Source organism: Amblyomma mixtum, chromosome 5 (assembly GCF_055824585.1).
Source record: "Amblyomma mixtum isolate Tamu chromosome 5, ASM5582458v1, whole genome shotgun sequence".
NCBI lineage: Eukaryota > Metazoa > Arthropoda > Arachnida > Ixodida > Ixodidae > Amblyomma > Amblyomma mixtum.
In genome coordinates, this window is record NC_143016.1 from 15,609,020 (window position 1) to 15,623,479 (window position 14,460).

Consider the following 14,460-nt stretch of genomic DNA (forward strand, 5'->3'; position numbering starts at 1 on the left):
TTCTTCTAATGCTGTCTTTCTTGCCGCTCGGAATCGCGAAAAGAACAAAGGCTTTTTCACGCCGGCTTATGCACTGAAATGCGCAGCAACTCGGCATAGTGCTGCACTAAAAAAGCGCGAATGACGCGAAGTGCAAGCGCGCAATGCCAGGCAGCTCGGTCGTAGCAGCGGCGGCTGGTTAAAAAAAATGGCGCCGACAAAAAATGAAAACACAAAAAGAGCGAACTTTCCGCGCGCTTTTCCCGGAGACCGCCCGCGGAGCCAATCACCGTTGAGAAAAGCGCCGATGGGAGAGGTGAGAGAGGAGGATCGGCGAGGGTGCGCGGCGCTGCGGCATAGTTCACAGAAAGATGCTACTTTCAAATTATCGAGGGGCTTTAGCATCCGGGCGCAAGGAGCGCTCTGTCACGTGGTATATTTTAAACTCCGCGGGCTTTCGTTTTCCCCGAATAAAAACGGCCACCCTAAGTCTATCTCGTTGGAAGTGCCTGGGTTGGACGCTATTTGTGGAGCTCCACAACTTTCCTATTGACGCCTGAACGTTTCAAGCTATATTTAAAAGGTTAATTTATTTATCTCGACTAATTATTTAAATAGGAGAACCGAAAAAAATGGTACTGTAACTTTAGATAAACCTCAACAACATCCACGCGATTTCAGTTCTGAAGAACGCTTAGTTTTTTTATAAACCTTGGCCCAAGTTAGCTGGGACACCCTGTATATGTTTGCATTGGAGGTGGACTTGGACGGAGTCACACATCACTAAGTGTGATGGCTGTTGTGCGTTGCACAGTGAGGCCGTAGGTTACTCCCAGAATGCGTCATCAGCGTATGAAAGCCGGCGATTTGAGCCGTCGTGCTATTTCTGGCTTTCTTGTTTCGGCAACTGCTTTAATGCATCGCCCCCACAGAGGTTCAGAGGCTGCGATTGGGGAGATCCGGTTCAGATCCTTTGTGATCCAGGAACTAAGCGAAGCAGTATCCGCATGAAGCGGTGTTACTGGCGACGCGGCGGACGACGACGACAGCCGTCGCCTGCTGCTGCCGCTGGTATAGCCGCACGAAGCGACAAGACCTGACGATAGAGAGGATCGTTTTCAGTGCTATTCTGTCTCCGCTGCCTCACCGTTCAGTCACCTCGCGTCATCATAGTTGTGCTAGTACCGCGATTTTAAGACTAAACAGCATAAAGTGTGATGAAAGCACCTATGAAAATTCCTCCGGTAACGCACTGCATTTCTAAGGGAAAAAGCGCAGTGGTGCCAGACTATATTCTCGGGTGCTGAGACTTGCAAAAAGTGACGTTTCTCTCATGCATCTTTCGATAATAAGTAACAATATATAAGCAAAACAGACTCTATTGCTATATTATTCCTACCAAGCTTTAGCTGAGTTCATGGCTCAGACATAGGGAACGTCGGCAGCTTTCTTGCTGAAACGGCGCTTGAAAAAAAAAAAACAAAAAAAAAACAAACTAACAATATATGCGCAAGACAGCCTCTATTGCTATACTTTTCCTACCAAGCTATAGCTGAGCTCATGGCTCAGGCATAACGGACGTCGGCAGCTTTCTTGCTGATACGGCGCTTGAAAAAAAAAAAAAAAAAAAACCTTCGTTCTCAAAATAGCTAGATCGGCAGTTAGGTGCCCCCAACGCTTCGTGCTATTGGCTAGTCTCGCGAGCTGCTTCAGGACGATGATTGAAGTTATCTGCAAACCCAGAGACTGAGCGACAGTGGTTCCGCGGCCCTCAGCTCATCGCACGATGCCATCGCGTGGCGTGTCACCGCGAATTATCGCCACGTGCGGCTAATGCTTAAATACGCACAAAGCTAACGAACAGTAAATACGACGCAGAGGCCAGGGACTTTTGTTGTCGGGCGGGAACCTCTTTCGCTCGGCGCAATCTGTCGCCGAAATCTCGTTCGCCGAGTCAGCAGGGCTATCACTCTTCTCCAATTCCAACGCGAGCACGGCGAGTCCGTCCGGTTTCACTCGGCATCTCCGGTTTCCGCCGCGAACGGCAGCGACTCGGCGAGGCGGGGCGAGGGTCAGGGGGAGCATCGCTCAGGCATCACGTGAACGCTTCCCCAGAAAAAGATTCGCACGCTGCCAGGCTGTCGCGACACCAGCGCACCTAGCGGTGGATGCTGTTGACTCGCGTGGTTGCGTCTATCGTCCCTCGAGGGAGCGCTGTTTAAATAGCAACTGGGCCATCGAGCCATCAGAGTCTGGGACAAGAAGACGACCGTTCACGTTATTGGGCGTGTTTAATTCCTGGCATCTCCAGATCACTCGCCCTTTTCAGCAGGACCGACTCGGAGTCCGTTGGGCCGTGGTCTTTGAAAATGGGCAAGCCTGCCTGCCTACTTTTCCTGACTGCCTTTATCGCAGTCAGTTGCGAGTTTCTCGCAGCCTCGGTTAGAGTGCGGCAGGAGTCCTACCTGGTTCGCCACCCTGTACTCTCTAATGTCGCGCATTTCCCCTCCGACAAGGAACGTGCCTATGGTTCGAACGAGATACCCAACACCGCCTTCAAGATGATTCAGTACATAAACCGCCTCAACACCACCTGGAAGGTGAGTCCAACTGACAGCGCCTTGTATGCATACGCGCTCAACAGCGGCTGCGCTATTTAAAAAGGCATGGGGTTTCACTTATAAGATTATGTGAACTTCCACGACGCATGAGTAGGAGGTGTATGTTTCTATGAAGATTTCTTTGATTAGGCTTTATCGTGCACCAAACCCTACGGCTAAAAAGACTGTTAGAGGCATAGTGGCAGGTGAAAACCTTGATGAGGCGATTAATGCAGAATACATTTTAAGGCTGTTTCCCGAGGTTTCTTGCTCAAAATTCTTGAACTGAAATTGTTCCCGAACTTTGAGCCCTTATAATCCATAAAAGGAGAGCGCCAAAGGTAATAATTTGAACCTTAGACCTTCGTAAATGTCAATTTTAGCATTATCTTATGATGTAATTAGCAAGTCGCTAATTGCATTTGAATGGCTTTTAAGAGCTAATTAATACGAAGCAGTAATAACAAAAATGCATGTTTTCATACCCATTAGACAAAAGCTCAGTCATCACCATCATCATCAGGATAATTTATTATCATCGATCATCATTATCATCATTGCTAGCGGCTCGCCTGAACTAGATGCATCCTACAGGAGACACAACAGGACCAAAACAAACCGCAAGTTTCCAGCATGAGCACTCCGTCGTCTTAACGGGCGGCCGATAACTTTCGGTTTTCATGACACCGTTACTGCAGATCTATGTTGCCTGTTGTGAAGAAGTTTAGCCAATGCGAGTTAGTACGGTGGAGGAAAAATGTTATTTAAAAGGAAGGAGAGTTAATGCTTTGCTGCTTTAAATGCTTTTGCTGCGTTAAATCTTATCTTAGTTCTTCCAAATCTCGTAATTTAATTTTTTTTTTTTCAGTTTAGTAGATGATGTGTGAACGTTGTTCACTGTCGGTGTTGCGGAAACATTTGTATTGTGTAGTTTATTTACGTACTCTGCACTAGATAGCTCAAGAGCTAGCTAACCTCTTCACCGCGCGCGATATAGAACCAACAAAAACTTCTTAGTGGTGCCTTTCCAAGCATGGTAAAAAAACTGAAAAAGGCAACACGGCTGCGCGAGAGTTAAATTGGTTCATTATTGGTTTCCACTATAGCTTTAACAGCATCTAGCAGTCAAATGTCGCGACGGCGGATGTCCTCTAAGCTGCACTAGAGTAGCCATTTCCAAAGCCCACGATAGGCTTACTCTCGAAAGTTTCAAAACAAACAAGTGCAAAAAAAAAAAGAGGGAGAGAATGTTTGTACATTTGTGTGCAGTGCGAAAGCGTGACGCAAGAATTCGGCAGGTGCTGCCACCGGTGGAATTTGTGTGAAGGCAGGTTGGTCTCGGACAGACAGACAGATAAACGTTAGACGATTTTGCTCGGGTCAGAACCACCCGGATTAATGCTTTCGCACTGAAAAAAAGAAAACAAAACAAGAAACACGTGAGTATGTCTGCAGTGCACTTGACAGAACAAAAAATTTGTACTTGCCTAATACGAACGGATGAATATGGTCATCATGGCAGATGCCGACGCGGAGCTCCCGTTACTGTGTGCAAGGGAACATCAGCTTTTCTTGTATTGCGTATTTTTTTAATGATTGGCACTGGTTCCCTTCTTTTATTCAGAGCTTGCTTGCAGTCATATAAATCATGGGAGAGTGTCTTAAAACCAACAATGGCCCAGTTGTTCATTCTTCAAACGACGTTCAAAACGAAGAACATGTGGGGGAGCTAGCCGACGGTCTGCCGCTTCCGAAAACTCGTTCGTACGACTAAAGTGAAGTTCAATTCTTTGGAAGACTAAAGTGAAATTCACTTTAGAAGACTAAACTGAAGTTCACTTTAGTACGGTATACGAAGACTCCGACAGAATAATCGTGGCTCTCGGACTCAACTTTAACCTATCTTCGAAACTATGAGAGCATTGTGCGCGAGAATGTCAACAAGGCAAACGAGAGAGAGAGAGAGAGAGAGAGAGAAAAAAGAAGGTGACGACGGGTTCGCGCCCTGTGAGTGAATCCACCTGTCCGCACTTGATGCGCAGGCTGGCCACAACCCCGGCTACGACAACCCCGACGATGTTCGCCCGCTGCTGGGCGTGCGGCCGGAGAACTCGCTGTACCGGCTTCCCGAGCGGACGCTCGACGTCAGCGCACTGCCGACCATACCCGAGAACTTCGACGCCCGCGAACGCTGGCCCGACTGCCCCACCATCCGCGAGGTCCGGGACCAGGGCTCGTGTGGATCATGCTGGGTGAGTAGGTGGTGGGTGGGTCCCCGCCTAGTAGTACACGACGCATGGCTCCGAACTTCCCGTATGTATGTGTACGCCCGCCGTCAGTAGTGAATGGAAGGCGAATCTGTCAGGAAAATTTAATTTCCTTGAATTCAAAGAGTAATGGTCGAGATTCAGCGGGACACTGTGTAACTCGCGCAATCACAATTGGGATTCATGTATTTGCTCAAGGATGCATAAGATGAGGGCGATGAGGTCGCGGAGGTTTCGCTGAAAGCTTTTGAAAACAGCGCAAAAAAAAAAAAAAAAGGATGACACAGATGTAGACGGGACAGGCGCTGAAGTCCACGCGATAGAAGGAAGTCATATCGCGCGCTGTTTTCTATCTCCATGAAATCTGAGGCGCAGACAGGCGAGGCAGCCGACAAAAAGTATGTGCCGAGACTGAGCTGCCCCAGAACCACAGACGTGCCGCGCTCATGTGTCGCGTGCAATGCTGGTGCAGCTTTGCAACGGTTCAGAAATGGTGCCTCACGCCGGCACCTTTTCTTTTAGAAGAAAAACATTATGAAGAAAGTGCATGTTGAACCCAATTCGCTGATGAAAAAAGAGCAAAACGCTGAGGCAGCGTATGAGTATCGAACGAATATTGCGTCATTAGCCATCTTCGCTATATCAGGTACAAACTTTTCTCTCTATCCGGATATCTGCTTTTTTATGCCAAGGTATACAGCGCAGGAAGACAAACCATTTGGCATCACTTCGAATGCCCTACATCAATTAGTTTGGCCGTAATGGACGTTTGAAGTTTCAAGAAGCCACGGTTTGGGGAACCAAAGGTCGTCAGTGCGAATCCCTGTGATAAGCTATGCTTTGATTTGACTAGTAATCTTATGCACCGTAACGCGCTGAATCGTTTGATACCACTGCGAACATTATACGCCAATTGGTTGGTCCGCAATATGCATACTAATGATACCACCCACTGGTCCCACTTGAATGACCTTGTGTTTCGTACTAACGCGGCCTTGAGTAATGCGAGTATTAGAGCTCACGCTCTAAAAGGTACATTTTAGCGAACCCTGTGAACACAAAGAAATCAATGTCCAGCTCTGAAGCTGTACTACCGGTTATGAAAGTCGCTTTATGGGTAGACTGAAAACTACTTTTAACCAGCTGCTGTTCTCTGACGTTGACTAAAATGTGAGAAAGCAAATTTTCCTGCATTTTGTTCCTATTGAATAATGTTGTGAGACCAGATATTGAACTTGCAGTGCCGTTCTCAACGAACCTTGTAGCCATGCCGTAAAAAGCTATTGGCTTTGATTTAATGCCACTCGTAAGGTGGTATACGAGTAAATCTGCGGGGCATTATCGCGAAAATTATATAAATCGCCCACTGGGTCCTTCAGAACATATTTGCCTTGAACTCCTGCACTTTCTGAAGCCCAGCTTACAAAGGTCAAAACTAACTTGCTCCAAACGCTAACAAAACTTGTAGTAAGGCGCATTTACAAAACAGACACGGAGCAGGAGGAAGGAAGGAAACGGAACAAGGAGAGAAACAAGTGTTTGTCTCGTAAATGCGCTCTTTCTGAAAACCATGAACCATCTAGCCTTTCTTCAAGTTTCGCTAAAAGTTTCACCGTACTACAGTCGAAATGGTAAGTGTAAGGTTTGCCGCAACGAAGCTTCACCTCTGCTATGAGAGGCACCGTGAGGCGGCAGGGGGGCTGAGGTTTTTTAACGGCAGTTCGTTGCAAACTATTTTTCTACGAGGAAATGGGATTCAAATTTTAAAATTTATTCTTTGTCTGTTTATGACCCTTGTGAAACAAAATTTTACGCTTGTACTGTGCAATATCTGAGGCATTACGCTTTAAATATTTCCGTTGTATCGACAAAGTTTATGGACGTATTGCGCATACTATTAAAAAATTTGTTCTTAGAAGTCGGTAAGCCCAGTTGTCATTGTGGTATGCTACATATCTCTAGCCTACCAAAGTGGCACAGTTCATATTTCTCACAAAAATATTTCAGCTCGCACTACAGAATGTCTGTGGACTGGAATATATTTCTATAAAGGATCGCTGTAAAAGACACATATTCGAAATACAACGAAACGCAGGCTTTTAAGCCCTCCTCTGCTGGGCTTTACTCTTGCATTCGACACTGCTACGCTTTGATTGTGGAAAGTTCGTCCACCGATAACAACGTTTCATCACATTGCGGCGGCAAGAGGTTCAAAAAAGTTTAAAAAATTACCTCTTCTGTTTCTGGGCTAGTCTTTTCTCGGCGGCAGCGTAATTCTGCCCCCCTCCCCCGCCCACACGCACAAATGCATGATCCGTCGCGCTACTGAGATAATCACTGGAAGTAAGTGCAGTCCTTTTCTCTGATAAGCCTTGCGTTCCCTTCCAGCATCCGCTTATCACTGGGGATTATTAAAGCAACGGGCCTAGAAAACCCTAATTCGAGGGCGCCCATCACAGCACTCGGATTGACCTATACTGGACGCCGCTTTCATAATGAGAATTGATTGCCGTTGCGCATCACGAGGGAATAAAAGGAAGAAATATGGCGGAGGAAGGTGAATTGCGCAACATGCGGCAGTCTTAGCGGAACGATCCATCATTAAGCATCGGATGCACAGCTTAAGCAATGCCGTCTGTCGTAAAAAAAGTAAGCCTCGCAGGCTTTCTCCGATCAAGACCGCAATGGACTTTGCATGTATGCCACAGACAGCGCCTGCAAATCGCGGTTTCGTCATTTCTGCAAGCTCTGGATAGTTACTCGAGCTGTGCTGTTTTGAGGCCACGCACCACTCTATTGATTTCAGACAACCTGGTTCAAAACGAAGATGCCCATTTAACGTTGGTACCGGCAAAGCGGAATGGGCATTCGTGCTTCAGAGGGGTGGGGGAGGGTATCATTTCGGTACACGAGCTTGTTGCAAGCTATCCCGGCACTGTTGCTGGGGGCGTCTGCTAGCCATCTCATGCCTTGGCTAGCCATCGCTTGTGTGCCTATATATATATATATATATATATATATATATATATATATATATAAAGAACGTAGACCAACGTTTGAAACACTTGAAACACTTTATTGACGTTTTGACCGTGGAAAGGCCTTCGTCAGAATTTCTGATTTGAAAGGGATGATACAATATATGTAGGTATGAACAACGCACAGGGCAACGAACCCAAAAAAAAAATCGATAAAAAGCATCAGGCACATGGCTAGAAAACGAAAATGAGTCACAGTGGGAATCACAAGACGATAAATTAATCACAATGCACAACAGCTACTTTGCGAAATTTAGTCTATCTTCTGTGTTAGCTACATATCAAGAACATCATTATGTACTTTGCTTATAATCAGTCCTAAGATGAAAAGTCACCATCTTGAACAGCGAGAATGAAGAAGCAACAAGTTACACGTGATCAACGAAACACATGGAGGCGATGAACAGCATGATCAGTAGAAAGAATATCTATTACTAAATCCAGAAAAGAAACTGATGGCAAACACGGTACACTGACCTAAAAGAGAAATATTTGGGCATTAAGAGGGTATGGAACTCATTTTTCCTGTGCTTTCATTTAAACCTGAAGACACTGTATTGAACTTATAGATAAGGTAAGACTGCCTAATTTCCCGGTCATGATTAGTTCTAAATCCCGATTCTAGAATGGTCGCAGAAATCTGATCAAACGAGTGGCCGGTGAAGCGTAATCTAACAACCACAGAGCCCACGTTCAAGCCCTACCAAACTTACCGCTATCAAAGCATGTCCAACTCACCGGCCACTTATTTGATCAGATTTCTGCGACCATTCTGGAATCGGGGTTTAGAACTAATCATGACCGGACCATATATATATATATATATATATATATATATATATATATATATATATATATATATAGGTACAGTATTACATATAGGTACAGTATATATATAGGTACAGTATTACGACAAACGCGACTGTCAGGGCAGGCCTGCCCTGATGAAGACGAAGGGAATACCATTCCTGAAACTGTTGGCAACACAAACGTTAAAAGAACAGTCGCGTTTGTCGTAAGACTGTACCTAAGCTAGTAAACTGGGCCATTGGAACTCCTCCTGAATACTATATATATATATATATATATATATATATATATAAGGGATAACAAAATCTTCAAGGCAACTGATTAAAAATATAATAAGTTGGGGAAGTCACATTGAAAAACTTAACAGATTTATTCAACGTTTCGACCAGGGACTGGTCTTTTTCAAGAATGATCATACAGTGCATGGAAGGGTCTTCTTATAGCAGTGAACATGGCACACACAGGGCTTGAAAAAGAAAAATGAGAAAAAATCAAAGGGGAAAGAGGAAGACAGCCAAGACACGAAACCCAAACGCCAAGGTGCGCCAGCAAAGGCGCCGCCGTGAAAGAGGTGAAAGAGGGTGGTGGGCCTGGGCGGGCACGCGACTAGTTAAGGGGAAAAAAAAAAAAGAGTGTAGGGGTGGTTAACAAAAAAAGGCAAGTGCCTGCCAATTGTGTGCGTAAGTATCGCCTCTAGCCACCTCTGTGTGGCCCCGCGCGACTCCAGAAAAAAGCACGAGAACGCACAGGTTGCGGTTGAGCTAAGTGTCTCCACGGGTGGCACGCGGACCCCCAAAACCAGATGAGGTTGCATATGAAGACCATATGGAAAGCTCCTTCTTTACAGGAGTAGAAAAAAGAATAAGTAAAGACAAAAATGGCACTGCGATGGCCGAAGGAAACAAAACCGCATGAGGGTCGCACGTGAGAACCACATGGATAGGCTCCTTCTTTACAGGAGTGGGAAAAAAAAAGTATAAAGACAGAAAATGGCACTGCGATGGCCGAAAGGAACAAAAACACACACACGCAGAGGCGGCATGAATACACAGAATATACACAAAATTGTGTCACTTTTGTAGCATTCTTTAGCAGAGGATATGTGGGGAAATGCGTAAAAGCCCACAAATTAAGTTAAAGGCAGCGCCAGAGTGTTATAAAGTGTACCAAAAAGGCAAATTTCATTACAGGAAACACCGCTTAGGAATAACACAACAACAATATCAGAATAAATACAAATGGCACGCGAGATAATACAGGCGCCCAAAATAATAGAGTTCAAGAGTGTGAAAAATTGTCCCAAGAAACAAAGTTTACCCAAACGCCGTGATCAGCACCAACAAAATGATAATAATGCGGTGAATACACATGAGAGAGAGCGTCACAGAATTCGTGCTTAACCACAACAAAAATAATGTCAGTACCTCGACTAGAAATGAAAGTGTTAAATACATAACAAATCGTTATGCAACTGTCATCATAGTAGATTTAAGAAACAATATTTTAGATGCAAAAGAGTTCACAAGGAAAAGAAAAACAAACAAACAAAACATTGCAGGAAGATTTAGCCAGAAAGGCAGGAGAGTTTGCCAGGGCTTTCATTAATTCCAGCCGACAAGGTGTTAAATTTAAATATTAGATATGATTCACAGGCTTCCCTGTCGTAATGTGTCTGGAAGCCAGATTGGAGTATGGTGGCCTTGAAGTTTCCAAATGAATGGCCTTTTGTCGTTACGTGTCTTGAAAGAGGCAGGTCTGGCAGTGATCTAATGTGTGCTCTGTGGTTATTTATTCTCAATCGGAAAGGAGTTTCAGTTTGCCTGATATACTGAGCACGGCACACACCGCACTCGAGGAGGTAGACTACGTTGCTGGTGTCACAGTTGAAATCTCCTCGAATTTTGAATGAGAAAGACGACGCTGTGCTGCGAGCTTCTGTGACCTTATTCATCATTGGACAAAGTTTACAGCGCGGTTTATTGCAAGGTGTGCACCCTGAGACTTCACCGTTGTCTAGTTTCGAGGAGGTTACGGCATCTTTGATATTTCTTGCCCTCCGATATACGACACGGGGTGGTTCGGGAAGCAAGCGCTTCATTTTGTCGCTCTGAAGGAGAATGTTGTGATGCTTTCTGAGAATAGCGTTAACATTCGGTGCTGTTGGAGAGTATGTTAATATCAGATTAGTTTTGTAGTTCGTCTGCGCAGTCTTGGTGTTATTTAGCATTGTACGGCGGTCTTGTACTGCAGCTTTTTCCAAGGCATCGTCGATGATAGGCTTCGGGTAGCGCTGTCGGACCAAATCCTTGCGGAGTTTCTCACAGTTAGAAGCGAAGTCCTCTTCACGGGAGCAAATGCGTTTAAATCTGAGAGCCTGGCTATATGGTATTCCTTTCTTGCAATGATTTACGTGGGTACTTTTAAAATGCAGGTATTGGTGCCTGTCCGTTGGCTTCCTAAACACGGAGGTGACAAGCTTGTTTTCCGAGATCTGAAGTTTGACATCGAGAAAGCTAATCGTAGTGGTTGAGTAGGTGTGGGAAAAAGAGATGCTTCTGTGAGCATTATTAAAGTTAGCGATGAATTTGAGTAGCTCTTCTTCACCATGGCACCATATAAGAAATATGTCATCTATAAACCTCCTATAAAAAAGTGGTCTGAAGAGACAGCTCTCCAGGTATTCAGTTTCCAGAATGCCCATAAATATATTGGCATAATTAGGACCTACTTTTGTCCCCATTGATGTGCCACTAATTTGCACATAGTGGTCGCCATCAAATTCAAAGTTATTCATTTCCAGAACCAAATGCAGAAGTGTTTCGAGGGTCGTGCCATCCACTGGTCTTTCCAGCTCTGAACCTCTGTAAGCTTTAGCGACCGCCCTGATCCCATCCGAGTGGGGTATGTTGGTGTATAGGGACGCGACATCGAGGGTAACGAGTATGCTGTTTTCTGGAATGTACAGATCAATTATGTCAGAAAGAAAATGAGTTGTGTCTTTGACAAACGAAGGAAAAGTTGGTGGTATGTCCCTGATTAAGCTGTCGACAAAACTAGAAATTTTTTCTGACGCGGTTCCTATTCCGGAAATAATCGGTCGTCCTGGATTATTTTCCTTATGTATTTTTGGCAGAAGGTAGAACCTACCGGGGATGGGAGACAACGGAAGCAAAGACTTGGCGATTTTATCAGTTATTTTGTTCTCCTTTACGAGGTCTTCTAGAGTGGTTTGGACCAGATGTTTGAAATGTGAAGTTGGGTCGGAAGCTACAGGCTACAGGAAGCTATTTTTCACACTCTTGAACTCTATTATTTTGGGCGCCTGTATTATCTCGCGTGCCATTTGTATTTATTCTGATATTGTTGTTGTGTTATTCCTAAGCGGTGTTTCCTGTAATGAAATTTGCCTTTTTGGTACACTTTATAACACTCTGGCGCTGCCTTTAACTTAATTTGTGGGCTTTTACGCATTTCCCCACATATCCTCTGCTAAAGAATGCTACAAAAGTGACACAATTTTGTGTATATTCTGTGTATTCATGTCGCCTCTGCGTGTGTGTGTTTTTGTTCCTTTCGGCCATCGCAGTGCCATTTTCTGTCTTTATACTTTTTTTTTTCCCACTCCTGTAAAGAAGGAGCCTATCCATGTGGTTCTCACGTGCGACCCTCATGCGGTTTTGTTTCCTTCGGCCATCGCAGTGCCATTTTTGTCTTTACTTATTCTTTTTTCTACTCCTGTAAAGAAGGAGCTTTCCATATGGTCTTCATATGCAACCTCATCTGGTTTTGGGGGTCCGCGTGCCACCCGTGGAGACACTTAGCTCAACCGCAACCTGTGCGTTCTCGTGCTTTTTTCTGGAGTCGCGCGGGGCCACACAGAGGTGGCTAGAGGCGATACTTACGCACACAATTGGCAGGCACTTGCCTTTTTTTGTTAACCACCCCTACACTCTTTTTTTTTTTTCCCCTTAACTAGTCGCGTGCCCGCCCAGGCCCACCACCCTCTTTCACCTCTTTCACGGCGGCGCCTTTGCTGGCGCACCTTGGCGTTTGGGTTTCGTGTCTTGGCTGTCTTCCTCTTTCCCCTTTGATTTTTTCTCATTTTTCTTTTTCAAGCCCTGTGTGTGCCATGTTCACTGCTATAAGAAGACCCTTCCATGCACTGTATGATCATTCTTGAAAAAGACCAGTCCCTGGTCGAAACGTTGAATAAATCTGTTAAGTTTTTCAATGTGACTTCCCCAACTTATTATATATATATATATATATATATATATATATATATATATATATATATATATATATATATATATATATATATATATATATATATATATATATATATATATATATATGTATATATATATGTATGTATATATATATATATATATATATATATATATATATATATATATATAAGCAGACAAGGGAAGGGGAATGAGGGGCTCGTTATACATATGAGAGAAGCCAACAGCCACAGAAACCAAGGGACATAGGGGATTTTTTTAAATTAATATATTTATTTTGTGTTGTTCATCAATTTAGAATATTACTGAATATGTTACCGCTTAAAGTTAATTGATTAGAAAGTAGAAGAAAAAACAACCACATGCCGCTGGTGGGAACCGAACCCACGCGTAATTCGGAGGTCGTGGGTTCGATTCCCACCGGCGGCATGTGGTTGTTTTTTCTTCTGCTTTTCTAATCAATTATCTTTATGTGTGCTAAATTATCTTTATTAAAGATGTGTGTTCATATATTCTTTAATGTTCGTATGCCGATTAGTACTGTATACAGTGCGTTATGTAGGTAGGTATGCATCTATGCATGTCGTTCACTCACTCACATGGGCATAATAATCTCTCTAGTTTATTCAAAAAATCCCGCGTCGCTTTTCCTTCTTACACGTATGTTAGTGAGCGAATCATTCAGCGCATTCGTTCAGGAAGCTTGGAGGAAAGGGAGGGAAAGTTCTACGTTGCGGAAAAATAGTAAATCAATGTGCAATCGACGCCCAGAAACGTGCGATCACTCAAGCCTGCTGGGGGGCTTCCAATACATCACCCCGCGCACGCAAACAAAATGCGGTGTGCCCTCGACGCTTTCCTTTTTAGCCATTTCTCAACTATGGCGGAACATTACTCTCGGCAGTAGAGTAAAGAACTCCGTAGATCGATCTGTTATTGCTTCCCACAGCGACGGAAACGAGTGCAAGAATCTTCGCAAAGTTATCATGCGTGCCGTGTGGTGCACTTTCGTAATAGCATTTTTAATTTTTGTGTCGTTGGGCACGTTTTTCTGATAGCGGTGGACGTAAGCGCAACTCTAAAAACGCTTACGTTCCTTGTTCTAACTACATACAAAGGCTGCCAGTGGGCGCTCCTTTTAGAAAAGCAACAGTATACTGAACTTCTGTACAAAAAAAAAGAAATTTTTTTTTTTCAGAGCCATCGCATATAGCAGGCACTATCCTCCTGTTTACAATATTCATTAACTGCTACGTTAACGAGGCGCGCTGACTGAAATATGCTATTATAGAAAGTTTGTGTTCAGTTACAGGCATCGATTTTTTTTTGCTGTTATCAGTAGGCAAACACATTTTCTAAGCGCTTGCTTTTCAATCATGAAACAAGTTCGCCTTTATCTTACCAAGCGTTTTTGAGAGGTCAGCCTCGGGTAGTACCAGCTGGTATTGTGTGCGCCACTTTGACATGCTGTTATCTTTTTTTTTCTTCTTACGAACGTCGAATAAATCATAGGAACTAC

At 44.2% G+C, this 14,460-nt stretch overlaps 1 protein-coding gene across 1 annotated transcript in view; it reads left to right on the plus strand.

The window, feature by feature from the left end:
- Positions 1–2,162: 2,162 nt before the first annotated feature.
- Positions 2,163–14,460, plus strand: part of LOC149341373 (cathepsin B-like) — a 42,678-nt gene continuing 30,380 nt past the window's right edge. The window contains exons 1-2 of the mRNA XM_089543457.1: positions 2,163–2,579; positions 4,622–4,831. Of these exons, the coding sequence (XP_089399583.1) occupies positions 2,349–2,579; positions 4,622–4,831 (441 nt within the window). The 5' untranslated portion in view covers positions 2,163–2,348. The remainder of the gene's footprint in view (positions 2,580–4,621; positions 4,832–14,460) is intronic.